At 27.8% G+C, this 15,491-nt stretch overlaps 1 protein-coding gene across 1 annotated transcript; it reads left to right on the top strand.

Moving 5' to 3' along the window:
* Positions 1-997: 997 nt before the first annotated feature.
* On the top strand, positions 998-15,143 carry Nedd4 (E3 ubiquitin-protein ligase Nedd4). Its single transcript, XM_087403274.1, has 15 exons — positions 998-1,748; positions 5,731-5,928; positions 6,032-6,192; positions 6,541-6,706; positions 6,871-6,986; positions 7,067-7,193; positions 8,159-8,308; positions 9,171-9,218; positions 9,317-9,593; positions 9,690-9,748; positions 9,875-9,940; positions 10,023-10,252; positions 10,384-10,505; positions 10,782-11,421; positions 11,623-15,143. The coding sequence occupies exons 1-15, from the start codon at positions 1,596-1,598 to the stop codon at positions 11,723-11,725; spliced, it is 2,616 nt and encodes an 871-aa protein (XP_087259400.1). The 5' UTR covers positions 998-1,595; the 3' UTR covers positions 11,726-15,143.
* Positions 15,144-15,491: the final 348 nt, after the last annotated feature.

Genomic DNA, 15,491 nt, shown 5'->3' with positions numbered 1-15,491 from the left:
GACGTTTGTGTTGACTTGTATCATTAAACGGAAAGCATCTTTTGTCGAGAGTGAAATATAGTATTGTATATATAGAGTGAAATATATAATAAGTGAAATATAGAATTTTTATGGCCAAAAACGAGACATAAGATTTCTTAAAGATATGTTTTATATAAAAGACATTTTAAAGATATCTAAAAAAACATCTTTAAGACATCTTATATATCACGATTTTGGACTTTTTGTTGTCTGGGAAGCCTATCAGAGAAATATATTAGCATCCTAAGACATTATTTAAGATCGTCTTAAAATAAGAACGGACTATGAATACCGTTCTACATAAAAGATTTGAACGTATTGCAAGATACATTTAATGTGATAGTTTCAGATTTAGAAAGCTTATTGCTTAAATAAGCTAGAATTTGGGACAGGTAGAAACATTAACGATTACTTATCCACCTGTACATACACAAACACGACACATACATGAAATGACGAAATTGCCGTACAATAGGCAGCTGGGTGTCGCGGCATGTTATCTCGATGATTAACAATACTGTCTTATCTAAAATTTTAGCATTTGCTTCGCGTTAGTGATCAAGTGTCTGAATACGAACGAATGTTCACGCTCGTTTCCCTTTCCGCAAAGATCGTGACAAGTACACAGATCAGTGTTACAATGTGACTTAAGAATGAACCGACTGTTAAATCGAATAAGAAATTTAATGTCATCCAAATGTCGGATGTTTTAACTTTGTTGAAATTTTGTTTTCGTCGATTCCAGGAACATATACTATATATATATTATAGCTATATATTTTCTCGTTTCTATAATTCCATATAAATATATTTCCTTATATACATAATAAATATATAATAAGACTTATAAAATATAAATAAGAACTGTCATTATTCCAACTATACAGAATTGTATTTCGTGTATTTGTTTGAATAATTATGTAGGTATATATACTGGAAATTTATTACATAACTTGTGAAAAATAATGAATATGGTAGTTGATTTAAATAAATTTTTTTAAGTTTCTCGTAGAGACAAAGATTTTTGTACCATTTGAAATTTTTATAGTGGCGCACTAAATGATGTAAGATTGTAAAAACGGAATTTCCTTGAAAAACTCAAAAATAATTATTAGCTAAAGATTTAATAATGTGAATCAATGTAGTATAAAACAAATGTCTTATGTGTTTACGTCTTATGTAAAAGAGAAGTGAATTATAATGTACATTTCTACGAAACAATTAAAATGTGACAATGAAAATGCGCTTTTCGAAGGAATCTTGACGTATGCACAACCTATGCACATTAATAAATTTTTCCAACGTAGTTGAAAGTTTAAAATAATCTAACAGCATTTTCAACCGTGGGTTTGAATCGATTAGAGATCGATTAATTCGAAAGTACTATTACGTCATCCAATCAGAAACCAAAGATAAAATAGATATGTAATGTCAATAATCGCTCTCGGAATGATCAAATTCACTGCGGTTGCAAACGCTGTAAAATATGACGTGTCTAAATGAGAAAATGTAATGTACAGAGTCGATGAGTTCGAGATTAGTGACGCTGGAAGGACATAAAGAAAAAATAAAAAATGCCGGGCACTCTGACGTATCCAATCTACGTTGGTGTTGATTCACACCCACTCAGAAGACGTGCCCATACATGGACCGCACAACATCGTTCTGCATCACGTGTGGCAGAAATCAATTCGCAATTTGATCGAATGTCCCTGTCGGAATCCATGGTGAGATATTGAAACTACATATGAAAGTTGAGAGAGAGAAAGAGAGAGAGAGAGAGAGAGAAAGACCCAGATAGTACAACAAATATTTATAAAATATTTATAAGATTTATTTGAATATTTACAAAATATTCATAAAAATATTTTATAAATATTTTTGTGTTTTTATATATATAGATTGCACTGCCCATACAGCATAGAATGTTGAAAGAATGTTGCTGAGATATTGCAATGTTGAATGTTGAAGTATCAATGTTTTATCAGTGTTGTATCTATATTGATTCTTCAACATTGATTGTTAATATTGCTGCAACGTTGAAACAATATTGAACAAATTGGATCACAAGTTGAATTTTTATTGATCTTTCCACATTGATTGTTAATATTACTGCAACATTGAAATAACATATTGAATAAATTATATATCAATATCTATTTTAGTTTGTAAAAAGTGAACAAAAACAAAATGTCATATAAACAGAAAATTTAAATCATTCAAATTCTTTTGACGAAACTAAATTTCTAAATGATATCTATATGTTTACGAGAATCGGCTCTCAGAGAGTGATCTTTGTACACACGGCACAATATAAGTACATACAGTGGCTGTGTTTCAAAATTGTTAGTACTGAAAATCTATAGCACACATAACGTAAATTATAGAGCCTATCCATAATTTGTTACCGTAAAAATAAATATAATTTAATTAATTTTTTTTTTCGATCGATGAAGAGAATTGGAATAAGTATATAATGTATAAAAGTCAATATAATTAAGGAGTTTCGAGATATATATAGATTCAAAGAAAAAGAGAAGTTCAGAGATACGTACAAATTTTGATTTAATAAATTGCACTGGGGTTTCAGTGTGTATATAGCTAGGGTTAAATATTATTTCAAGAGCTGTAGCTATTTTATTGAATAGAACTTTAAAAGTTGAAATCGTGCAAATTTAGAATATTTACGGTTCGATCTTATATTTTATTTATCTTTGTTTTAATTTTGGCTTTATATATATAGTCCGGATCTATATAATAGTTGTTTTAAGCCGTAAGAAATTGACCAATTACAGTCGAATGCGAGGAGAATAATTGACTAGGGGCGGTATTCAGTTCGTTCTTATTTCAAGATTGTCTTAAGTAACATCTTAAGATGCTAATATGGCCCTCTGATTGTTTTTATGATACTTTAAGACTGTACTTAAGACAACCTCAAATATAAGAATCGACTATACCGGCCTATGATTCGTTTATTTCTTATGGCTTAAAGTTTAAAATATATTCTATTCTAGATCCGGACTTATAGATCTTAAGTGACTTTAACATTCTCTCTAATCAATGAAATGGCTATATTTTAAGAGTATTTAGGGCCGCATACAAAATTTTGCAACAGTGACTGTAAAACATAAACTTAAGCCGATGAGCTAATTAGGATATTGCTTTAGGTCTACGTAATCTAACGGAAATGAAAATAACAGTAAACTTATCCATAACCTCGCAATAAAGTAAGTTTCAACCGATTGAAACTCGCCTTATGGATAAGTTTATTGCTATTTTTGTTTCCGTTAGAGTAGATCTAAAGCAGCATCCTGATTGGCTCATCGCCAGCGGCTTAAGTTCACGTCTTGAGGTTACTGTTACAGAAATTTTGTCTGCGGCTTATATAAAATCAAACTGTGAATACTGTTGCGTATATAACTTTTTCTTTAGAGCGGAAACGTAAAAAATGAAAATTTTTATGCATGATATATGACATATAACATGCATAATATGTATAAAAAATTTTTACTTTCCACCTTTTTACCTTAAGCCGGTTCTACATTAGTTGCAAGCTGATTGCAAGTTTATTGCGACAGCCAATCTGAAGCTTGCATTTTGAAATCAACGCTTTATATTATTGGCTGTCTCAACAAACTTGCGATCAGCTTGCAATTAATGTAGAATCGGCTTAAGGCAAAAATGTGGAAAGTAAAAATTTTTTAAAGCTTTAGAAAAAGTTGTATGATTAATTTTTTTGAGTCTTAAAATTTGTTTACAGAAGAGTTTTTGCATGCAGTAATGCAACTACAGATATACTTGAAATTTCACGTTACATAATAATCACAATTTTTAAGATTATTTTAAATTTAGATATCTAAATTTAAAAATAAATAAATTATTTATGAAATAAATTATTTATTTTTAAATTTACTAAAAACTTTTTTTTTACTTTAAAATTTTGTCTTAAAGTTTTCAACATTTTAATTTTTTACTCTTATGAAAACGTGCAGTATGTTTTCTTAAATAAATCTTTCTTAGTTAAATAAACTGCCACAAATTTGTGAGTATTTAAATGTTATCAAATTTATCAAATCATAAAAATCTTATATAAATCAGTCGTAAAGCTATCTCATCGTGATTTTTCATTGTTCATGATTTATCTTTAAGATTGAATCATGCCATAATCAAAAGATAAAAATAAATTTTTGTAATATTTTTCAAAGTAGATTGGCAATTAGTTTTAAAATAATATTTCATGTTAATACATTTTTAATTTTTAATTTCAAATAAGAGTATATAAACATAATATTATTTTTGTATTTTAAATTTTCTTACATAAGCTGCATATATATATATATATATATATATATATATATATATTAATATTAAATTAATTTATTTTATTAGACTTTAATTTAATATGTAAACAAAATATATATACATAATTTAGATATATATTTAAAAAAATTTGCATCTTGTTTTATAAATTTTCTTGTAAAACTTTCATAGTTTTTACACCGCTTTTCTTGACGAATAAATAATATTTCTATCATAGAAAGAAAATTGTATGGTGAGGATTTAATAAATAAATTAAGAAAAATTTTGGGCAGATTCTTCATATTTATGTCGCAAGATATAAATATGAAGTGCGAGCGCAATGGATTTGTATTTTGAATATTTAAAAGACGGCTGGCCATCTTTGAACCCGGAAACGAGGATGTCACATCCGTCTCGATCGTGCAATGGTCGCGGAGGGGGGTTAGGACAAAATAGGTTTCTTGATGGCACACAAGAAACTGTGAGGTCCGTTAAATAGTAAGAGAGAGCGGTCGGCGATTAGGTACCAATTAAGCAAACGTAACGTTAATGGCAGAGGAACATGTTTACGGTTACAATCCGACGATCGGAGTCGATGCCGATTCCGTACGTAACTCCACTTTGACAGTTTGACAAGTACAGGTTGGGTTTCGGAGTGACTGATAAAGGCGCAACCAACGAACGAGTGTTACTTTCGGGCACGGCTGTTTATTATCATGGCCTTTTTTTCCCTTCCACGAAGTGGTTTCATCGATATACAAATGGTGCATTCCGACCAACAGCTTGTATCGCGATGACAATGACGGAATCGTAATTCTACTAGAAAAATATCAGTTCGCGATGTTAATCCTAAATTATACTTGCAACGTAGCAATATTTTAACGACGTCGCTCGCACGTGTTTTCCAAATGGCGCATTAATTATCGCTACTATATTTTACTATTCATTATTGTTGTAATGAAGCATTTTCGACGTAACTTTGATGTAATTACTGGCGATATATCTTGTGCAACGTAGTGCAATATTCAAGAAAGGCTTGTCTGCCATTATGATAATAATCTGTCGGGGAGATCGTTTGATAATTTTTCTGTAATATATCTGTATAAAAGTGGAATTTGTATTTTTATAATTTAGTGATTGAAATATGGTTGTGCAAATATTGTAGATTTTAATTAAACATTGTAGATTTTAATTACGTTTCAGTATTTGTTATACATTTAATGATATTATAAATTATATATTTATGTATATAATATAATTTATATATATATTTATATATATAATCGTATTCATATAATGATATAAACATATATATTTATATCAGTCATCAATACCAACTTGAAAATACTTGTCAATAATGAAGCATAATTTTGACATTTGATTATTATACCAGATGATTTATTTATTTAGAGAGACGAAACGAGCAAGTTGAGGCTAAAAGTAATCGCTGGGCATCACTTAGCTAAGAAAGATATTTTTGGTGCAAGCGATCCCTATGTACGCGTGGACTTGAATACAATAAATGGCGATCAGACAGTGGATTCTGCACTTACAAGAACTAAGAAGAAAACATTGAATCCTGTCTGGGAAGAAGAGTTTATATTTAGGGTAAGTGGAGTAAGAAGAGGAAGAATTTTTGAAAAAAGTACTTTTTCCTAGATTTTTGATGTTATTATAATATATATTATTAACGTGACTTACCTTTTGGCAGGTTAAACCAGTAGAACATAAATTGGTTTTACAAGTTTTTGATGAAAATAGATTGACAAGGGATGATTTTCTTGGTATGGTTGAGTTAACATTGATTAATTTACCAAAGGAACAAGAAGGTCGCTCTATTCCTGCTAGGAATTATGTACTTCGTCCACGTAGGTAAGTATTTTTTGACGATTTTGCTTCATGCTACATATTTTTCAACTTAATTTTGTATATTACACATCTTGATCTAATTTACATTATTTACATCTAGTTGCGATACATAAGTTTGGTATGTTAACTTTTAATCAATTAGCACAAGAGATAAATTATCAACTATAATTTTAGTCGCTTTAATTTCAATTTGCAGTAATATGTATATAATTTGAATTTGACTATATAATTAAAAAAAAATATCCAATTGTATATACATTTTATATTAATATTGTTTTATTGAAATTTGTTTGTGCTTTGTACTTTTTTATTTGCAAATGCAAAATAAATAACTTATGAGGATATGGCTAGTAATCATTCCAGTCAGCGGTCACGAGTTAAGGGAACATTGGAACTGTATCATGCATACATTTCCGACTCAACTAGTATTGAAAATGACAACGGAGACGTATCTGATTCAGGCGGATGGGAATTAGTACAGCCAGAGAATAACAGTCCAGTAGAGCAAAGTGCAGATGTATGTACATAATATAATATAATCCATCGTTGTTATAATAATTTTTCTATACTAAAATGTACATTTTTTACAACAAATGTTCAATCTTTTTCGTACTTATAAAATAAGAATAAAGCAGTTTTACATAATTCTACGAAGTTTTAAATTTTAAAATACTTTTGCAGATTACGATAGTCAATAGGCCTTTACCACCGGGCTGGGAAGAAAGACAGGACGCAAATGGCCGGACATACTATGTTAATCATATAGCGCGTTTCACACAATGGGAACGACCAGAACCGTATGTGATACAGTGTTTATTAGATAATTATATTTCATTCGAGTATCTATATTTCAAAATGTTATCTTATTGTAACACAGAGATACAACAGCGACGAGTGGAATTGTTGAACAACGTAATTTGGATACAGCAGCTACTGAATTTCAACGGCGATTTCATATTAGTGCCGATGATGAAGGTAGACATAGGAACTCTGTAGTAAATCAGGTAAGTTTAATAATGTTTCTAATTAAAATTTTTTAAGTTGCTACTTTTGCATAAATGCAACATACATACCTTACATAAACAACATATTTAATATAAAATTATACTACAAGTTTTATATTTATTAATTATACTAATTTTTTAAATGTATATAGGAAAAGGTTGCGTTATTAATGTTAAATCCACTTTATAATCATATTTTGTTTTGAATAATTAAGATTGAGTTATTGCTTAATGTTAACCGACATTATATATTGTTTATCTCTATTTGTTTTAGAAAATTGTTAAATTTGTTTATCTTTATGTAGTAAAGATAAAAAGATGCCTTTTAATTATATTTCTAAATAATTATATCTTTCTGCATTAAAAAAAATCAAAGTTGCGTAATAATATTCTCTGCTTTCAAATCTCCATGCTAGCAGATATTATGTTTCCTTTTTATTTATTTATATTTCACGTAAGATACATGTGTTCATACACACACACGCACAAAAATCTTAATATGTAATGAAATCATTTATAAAATTATATATAAATATATTGATTCAGTGGTGCATTTGTATAAAAATACAGGCACATGTTAATTGCATATTATGTTAATTTTATGAAATTATTTTATTATAAGTTTCTTTATAATGTTCGCAAGAATTTTATTGACATTTATTTATGGGTTTTTGTTATTGCATATTTTTCTCCACATAAGAATGTGTTTAGCAAATAATGTAATAAAAAATAGGAATATATTTTGAATTAGTAGAGGTAATATTAGCAATTTAGCGCGCGCGTGTTAAACATTAATAAGATTCATTTATTGAAAAGCACAAATAGCTTATTCTTAATATGTTATTAAATGGTTAAACAATATTTTTAAACGTATACACATTTAAAATTTCGGCATTAGTACATCTATTCATACAATTTGTATGATTAGCATGCAGTATGTAGAAATTTGTGCATGTGTGTGTAAGGATGGTGAAGTTCTACGCGAGGACGATGAAGATTCGGAAGCAAGAGATTGTGAGGGTGGGGATCATAGGGGAGGGGGTATTGGGGATACTTCTTCAGACTCCGGACGTTCTGTCGATCAACGTGGCTACCTTAGTGAATCTGAAGAACAGGTATTAATATACATAAAGTTGTTATATTCATTTTTAGTTGAATGTAACGCTTAATACGTATATATATTTATATGTGTGTGCTTGCTGTAAAGTGAATAATAGCATATGTAAGTTTTATTTCATGCATCAATCCCATTTGACGTATTCAATTTTGATAAAGCTAAGTCATATAAATTACAAAAATTACACATATATATTTTAGTTTCTTTATATCTGTTATAACTGTTATAGTTAAATTTATTAAAAACATGTTATTAAATAGGATGTGCAAAAGCATAGAAATAAACATTAATAGAAACAAATTCCCAAAAATTGCTAATGCAAATAAATAAACTAAGACAAAGAGCTAATGGGAATTGGCGTTGTAGTAATTGCGCTATTATACTATTTATTTTAATATTCATATATATAACTTAATATTATAGCATCAGGTAGAACTTACAAATTTAGATTTTCTTTTTCTTTTGTAATATAATATTTATTGGCGTATTAATAAAAAGAAACTTAAATTTATTTTTGTATTACTGCTTTATAATTTAATTAGTATAGCATGCTTTGTTTAGAACTTTATTTCGAAAATTTTTTTATATGTTTTTAAAATTTGGCATGAATTTTTCTTTTGTTACTTATTATATATTTATTATAAATTACATAAATAAATAAATTATATAAATATATATGTTCTCAAGTAATGAAATTCTATATTTCAAAATATATTCTCTTGAAATTATAATATAAAAATTGAATGAAATTATATATGTGCACTAGCTTATTAATAAATACACATCATTCTCATTTTATATTCATGTATTGTTTTTTTATTGAATTGTAATATACAAATGTTTTTATATTACATTTACAGACTGATGACATCGACAGTCCGGCTGGTTCGAGACGTTCATCAGAGCAGGTACGTAATTATTTATTTTATTATATCATTTATTTTATTATATTATATTATCTAATATTTTATATATAATATTTTTTCTTTTATCGCAAAAATTTTAGATTGATAGCCCCAAACCTACTCTTCCTGTGTCTAATGACGAAGGATTGCCCCCTGGTTGGGGCATGCAAGTAGCACCTAATGGTAGAATATTTTTTATTGATCATAATGAGAGGGCGACAACCTGGATTGATCCCAGAACGGGAAGACCAAGCTCTATACCTAATAATATTGCACCATCAACGACATCAAGAAGTGATTTAGATCAATTAGGACCACTTCCAGAAGGATGGGAGGAAAGAGTACATACAGATGGACGAATCTTCTTTATAGACCATAGTATGTGTATTATTTTCTATAATTTCAAATTTTAAACTCAAATTATAATAATATTACATCTGAATAGTATTTATGCATCTTTTTTGTGTGTTATAGATACACGAACAACACAATGGGAAGATCCGCGTATGTCTAATCCTCAAATTGCTGGCCCGGTATGATTACAAACATTTTATTACATAAATCTTTTTATGTAGAGAAATAATATACATATATATGTTTTTTAGCTATAGATATGTATATATAAATTTAGCATATTGTGAATTGTTATCCTTTTTCAGGCTGTACCATATTCAAGAGATTACAAGCGTAAATATGAATATTTGAAATCACAATTGAGAAAGCCTGTATGTAGATATGTTCACTACTCATTAAATCTAAACTTTTGACATGAATATGGTTATATTGTACCTGTATATCTTATTGCAGAATAATGTTCCTAATAAGTTTGAGATAAAAGTTGGCCGAAATAATATTTTGGAAGATTCATATCGTATTATAAGCTCTGTTAACAGAGTTGATATTCTAAAAACGAAATTATGGGTAGAATTTGAAGGAGAGGTAGGCTTAGATTATGGTGGCCTTGCAAGAGAATGGTTCTTCTTATTGTCTAAGGAAATGTTTAATCCATACTATGGACTCTTTGAGTATTCTGCAACGTGAGTATAGAAACTCTATTTTAATGTTTATATGTAATATAAGAGATCTCTTTCTCTCTCTCTCTCTCTCTCTCTCTCTCTCTCTCTCTCTCTCTCTTCAAAACAAAAATAACATGATTTTTTATTTTTAGTGATAATTATACACTGCAAATTAATCCTTGTTCTGGTGTATGTAATGAAGAGCATTTGAATTACTTTAAGTTTATTGGGCGCATAGCAGGAATGGCTGTTTATCATGGCAAGCTTTTGGATGGTAAGTGGTGATATATAGTAAAACTATAATATTTGTAATAGTATTATAATATATTAGGTGTTGGAATTAATTCGTAGCGTTTTTAATGAAAGAATGTTATTTATTTCACATGAGCATTAAAAAATACATTAATGAAAGTACTTCCCATCACTTGTAAAACGCTACGAATTAATTCCAACACCTAATATATATATATATATATATATATAATATATATATATATACATAATGTACGAAATGTGTAAGATAATTAAATTAAAAAATTTTATTTTTTAGCTTTCTTTATTCGACCATTTTACAAAATGATGTTGGGTAAACCAATTGATCTGAAGGATATGGAGAGCGTTGATTCTGAATATTACAACTCGCTTTTATGGATTAAAGAAAATGATCCTAGTGAATTAGAACTCACTTTCAGTCTTGATGAAGAAAGCTTTGGTCATACATCCCAAAGAGACTTAAAGCCAGATGGTGCTAATATTCCTTTGACCGACGAAAATAAGGATGAATATATAAGTTTAGTTATACAATGGCGGTTTGTATCTCGCGTACAGGAACAAATGAATGCCTTCCTGGAAGGTTTTAATGCTCTTATACCACCAACATTAGTAAAAATATTTGATGAACATGAACTGGAATTGTTAATGTGTGGTATACAGCATATTGATGTGAAAGACTGGAAACAAAATACTTTATATAAAGGAGACTATCACGCAAACCACATTGTTGTACAATGGTTTTGGAGAGTCGTTTTGTCATTCAGTAATGAAATGCGTTCTAGATTATTACAGTTTGTAACTGGTACATCACGTGTTCCAATGAATGGATTCAAAGAACTTTATGGAAGTAATGGACCGCAATTATTTACAATTGAGAGGTGGGGTACACCAGAAAATTATCCAAGAGCTCATACTTGGTGAGTTTTTATTTTATAAAGGTATTGCATTTGCTAAAATTTTTTTAATTTACTTCAAACTTTATATATATTTTGTCTATTTTATATATTATATTTTTTAAAAACAAATAAAATATGATTATTTACCAGTTTCGTTTATTATTATCGATGAAATTTTTTTCATGTAAATGTGTTGTTATACAATAACATAAATTGTTCCAGTTTTAATCGTATTGACCTTCCTCCGTATAAAAATTATCAACAACTCAGGGATAAGCTAGTTAAAGCAATTGAAGGTTCTCAAGGCTTTGCTGGAGTCGACTAGCACGAAATACCTTTGTTCATGATGATATCTGTAATATAATAATGTATATATTACATATACCTTATAGAGGTACACAGAAAAATATATTATCTTAATACGATTATCTATTTAAAAATTTCTGCACTTTAATGATTTTGTTGTCTCAATTAAGAGCAACAGCATTATAAAATATATTAAAAATAATATGTTCAAAAGTTAAATTGCTTAGTTTTTCTAAATAACTTTCGATAAGTCTTTCAATAAGTCTTTCAGCATATGCTACGCTTTGAAAATACTTATTATAATGAAAAATATTTACATAACTGAAGTAGACTGTTAAAACTTGCAGTCACACATTAACTAATCCAATTTTAAAGACATGTCATATTCTTACTATTGCAATTATGGGATTTTCTAGGAGAAGTGATTTGGCTGCTATAACAATGTGATATTATGATATTGATGTATTATTTGATTCTTTTTTCTTTGTTAATAATATTAGAATGTTATGAAATATAATTTGTGCAATAGTTGTATATGATAAAATTATGACAAATTGTTTCAAAATGACGTGTTATCCTAAAACTTAAAAATTCTGAGCACATAGATATATTATTCTTTTTTTATTTTTAAATCACAAGATATTATATAATGCTATTTTGTTGTCAATAAACTCAATTTTTGAAATTTATATTTATATACAAATTTTGGCAAAGAGAATTATACTTTCTTAACTTTCTTGTTAATTAAAAGATTTATTCTATAACTTTTTATATTGTTTACTCGAAATAATTAATAGTTTTATAAAAAGTTGTTTTTCTAATCAATCAAACTTTTTTGATATTGTAAATATGGATTATATACATCATAATTTTAATTATATTTTTATGGCATCCCAAACTATGCTTCTCTTTTTCAATTTTAACAGAATGTAAATTTTTAATTTGCTTAATATGTAAAGCTGTTTATATCTTTTGTTGAAGGCCAAATAAAAAAAGCTTGTCGTATATATTTTACACACACACACACACACACACGCACGCACGCACGCACGCGCGCACGCGCACACACAGTGTGTGTGTGTGTGTGTGTGTGTGTATGTGTGTTATAAAATACATATTTTCTTTATATACGTTGTTCCTTTTATGATTATGAAATAATAAAAGATAACATTATACATAAATCGTATTGTTCAAGAATGTATAGTCTTATAATGTACAGAAGAATATAAACAGTTTTATAAACAGTTATTATGTTATTAGAAGAAAAAGCAAGAAAAACCAAAGCTAATATTGTAACGATTTTATTTCAAAATTTTTATTTTATTTTGTGCTAAATAATATGAAATGAAATTATGTAGAATAAGTTATTAGATGAAAATTTATATTTTACATCATATTAATATATAAAGTAAAATACGCAAAATTTTATAAGCATACTAATAAATTTACTTATAAAAAGATATATTGAATTAACAAATTGAATTAATTGGTTGCAAGTGATATCATTAATAATACCTTGCTTGTTCTTCTGAGTTGATAATGACTTGAGGATATACGTTGCATTTAGGAAGTATAATTGTATACAGAAAATGAAATTGATTGTTTTTCAAAAATTTAAATCGTTGTGTATATTTTGTCAATATTCAGATGCAACAAAACTCAATAGTTTCGCATAGTCTCGAAAATAATTTAAATATTGCTCCTTGTTAATAATCGAAAATGATGAAATTAGTATCAGATATGAATGCCTATCTTATATTATAACATTTATTCACAGAATTAACATACATTCTGAAGGATACGGAGTTAATATAACATTCCATCCTTTTTGTACAGTTTATTTTATTGTAAACAAGTACGTCCCGTTAGATAATAAATAATATTGTCATGACAGAAATTTTGTGGCCTTAAATTCTGGTTATGAAATTTCTTATTTTAATAAGTCTCTCGTTCGTAAAATCTAGATTTGTATAATAGTAAAGTGCGTAAATAATTATTCGTTAAACGAATATCATTTGCTATTTCTTCATCTTCATATTAGATTTGCAGAGTGATATATAAGCTTATATGTAACATGTTAGTATTTCCTAGCTTGGGAGATGACAAGTTGTATCCAGTGTAATCTAATATGTTATGAAGTGCGTTTAAGACCCTAAGCTCATTAATGGAGCAATGAACAACCAGCGCGCAATCTAATCTTCATAAATTAAAGTTAAGATCGGATAAAGAGGAAGATTGTTATTATGCATGTACAATGCAGTGTTCTCTGAGTCTATCTTTCAAAACTGATGATTTTATATTAATACTTAAAATCTATTCTTTCTTTATAATATGATCGTATCAAAGATTGGTTCACTTAATTTATTTCAAAATATGACAAGCACGCATGTATGCGTTCGTTTAATGTACAATATACATATCATACACGAATTTCATGATTTGCAAATAGTATGGTGAAACATAAGTAGTACATGTAATTAACATTAGATGGACTTATAGAATATTGTCATAATGTAATGCAGACGATGCGAGAGACACGTAAATTTTTGTATTCAAGTTTGAGTATGTTCTATTATAGCTTCTTGTATTATATTCTTATATAAAAAAAAAATCATAAATACGAAAAAGCAGTATATGAACGATAAGATATCTAATGAATTTAATAATCGCGTTTGGTATCCTATATATGACATAAACATTTTTACAGACAGACACAGTGTTAAAATTGTATTTATTTATAAATCGACGATATCAAAAAGAAGATTGAAATGTAGGTATTATCAGATAGATAATTCTATTTGAAAATAACCGCATTTATGCTTGATCTATATAAATATGACCCGTAAAACTTAATGCCTTACGATAATTATATCACGCATTAGAATATATCTACTTAATATTTGCATTATTATTTACTGATGTACGTTGACTTTATTATCGCGTCAGGTAGCTATTGTTTGACAGTATATACTTTAAGTGTCTTTATCTATATGTCTATACTTTCACTACCAATGCCTTATTTAATTTAGGACGGAAGGAGACTTAATTGTTTTAAGCTAGCTCAATGTGGTATACAACATATTTTATTTACATATACTTACATGCACGAACTGAAAGAAATGCGTGACTTAATTACGTTGTATTCGTGTAAATATAAATAAAAGAATACGTTGTAATATATTATAAAAAAAAAATGAGCGCTTCTATATCGCAGTTGCAACAAGGAGTACATAAAAGATATGCTTACCGTGCTATGTCTTTGCGTTACGATTATTAATTACTAACGAATACGGTGGAGTTTTCAATCATGAAAAAAATTTTAAGTATTAATATTATATTTAATGAAATTAATATTACAAGGCGAATTATGTTCTTATATAATATATATTGTGGAAAACCATACTATATATGCAAATAAATTATATTAAAAAGTTGCACATCACGTAATTCTTAATATCCACATAAATGATACAATAGAGATGCTTTTAGATCTTTTGATCTTGTAGATTTGTCGTTTTTATGTTATTGAATACATCTCAAAGCATCAAAAAATGTATTGACAGAAAAATCAAAGTATTATTTTTATCTTATGAATTGTTTGATCATTATTAAATCTAATGAGATACTCAATAAGTTATTTTTTACAAATTTTACATGTAATTAATAAGATTATAATTTGCAGATTTTTTTTAAGATAATAGATTGGATTTATGAAATATTTTATCGGCTATGATATACTTTTATTATAATTGTTTTATTATAATAAAAATATATCAATTTTATAA

This window comes from Acromyrmex echinatior, chromosome 2 (genome assembly GCF_024713525.1).
Source record: "Acromyrmex echinatior isolate Ae372 chromosome 2, ASM2471352v2, whole genome shotgun sequence".
Lineage (NCBI taxonomy): Eukaryota > Metazoa > Arthropoda > Insecta > Hymenoptera > Formicidae > Acromyrmex > Acromyrmex echinatior.
This window is presented reverse-complemented; position numbering and strand designations above follow the sequence as displayed.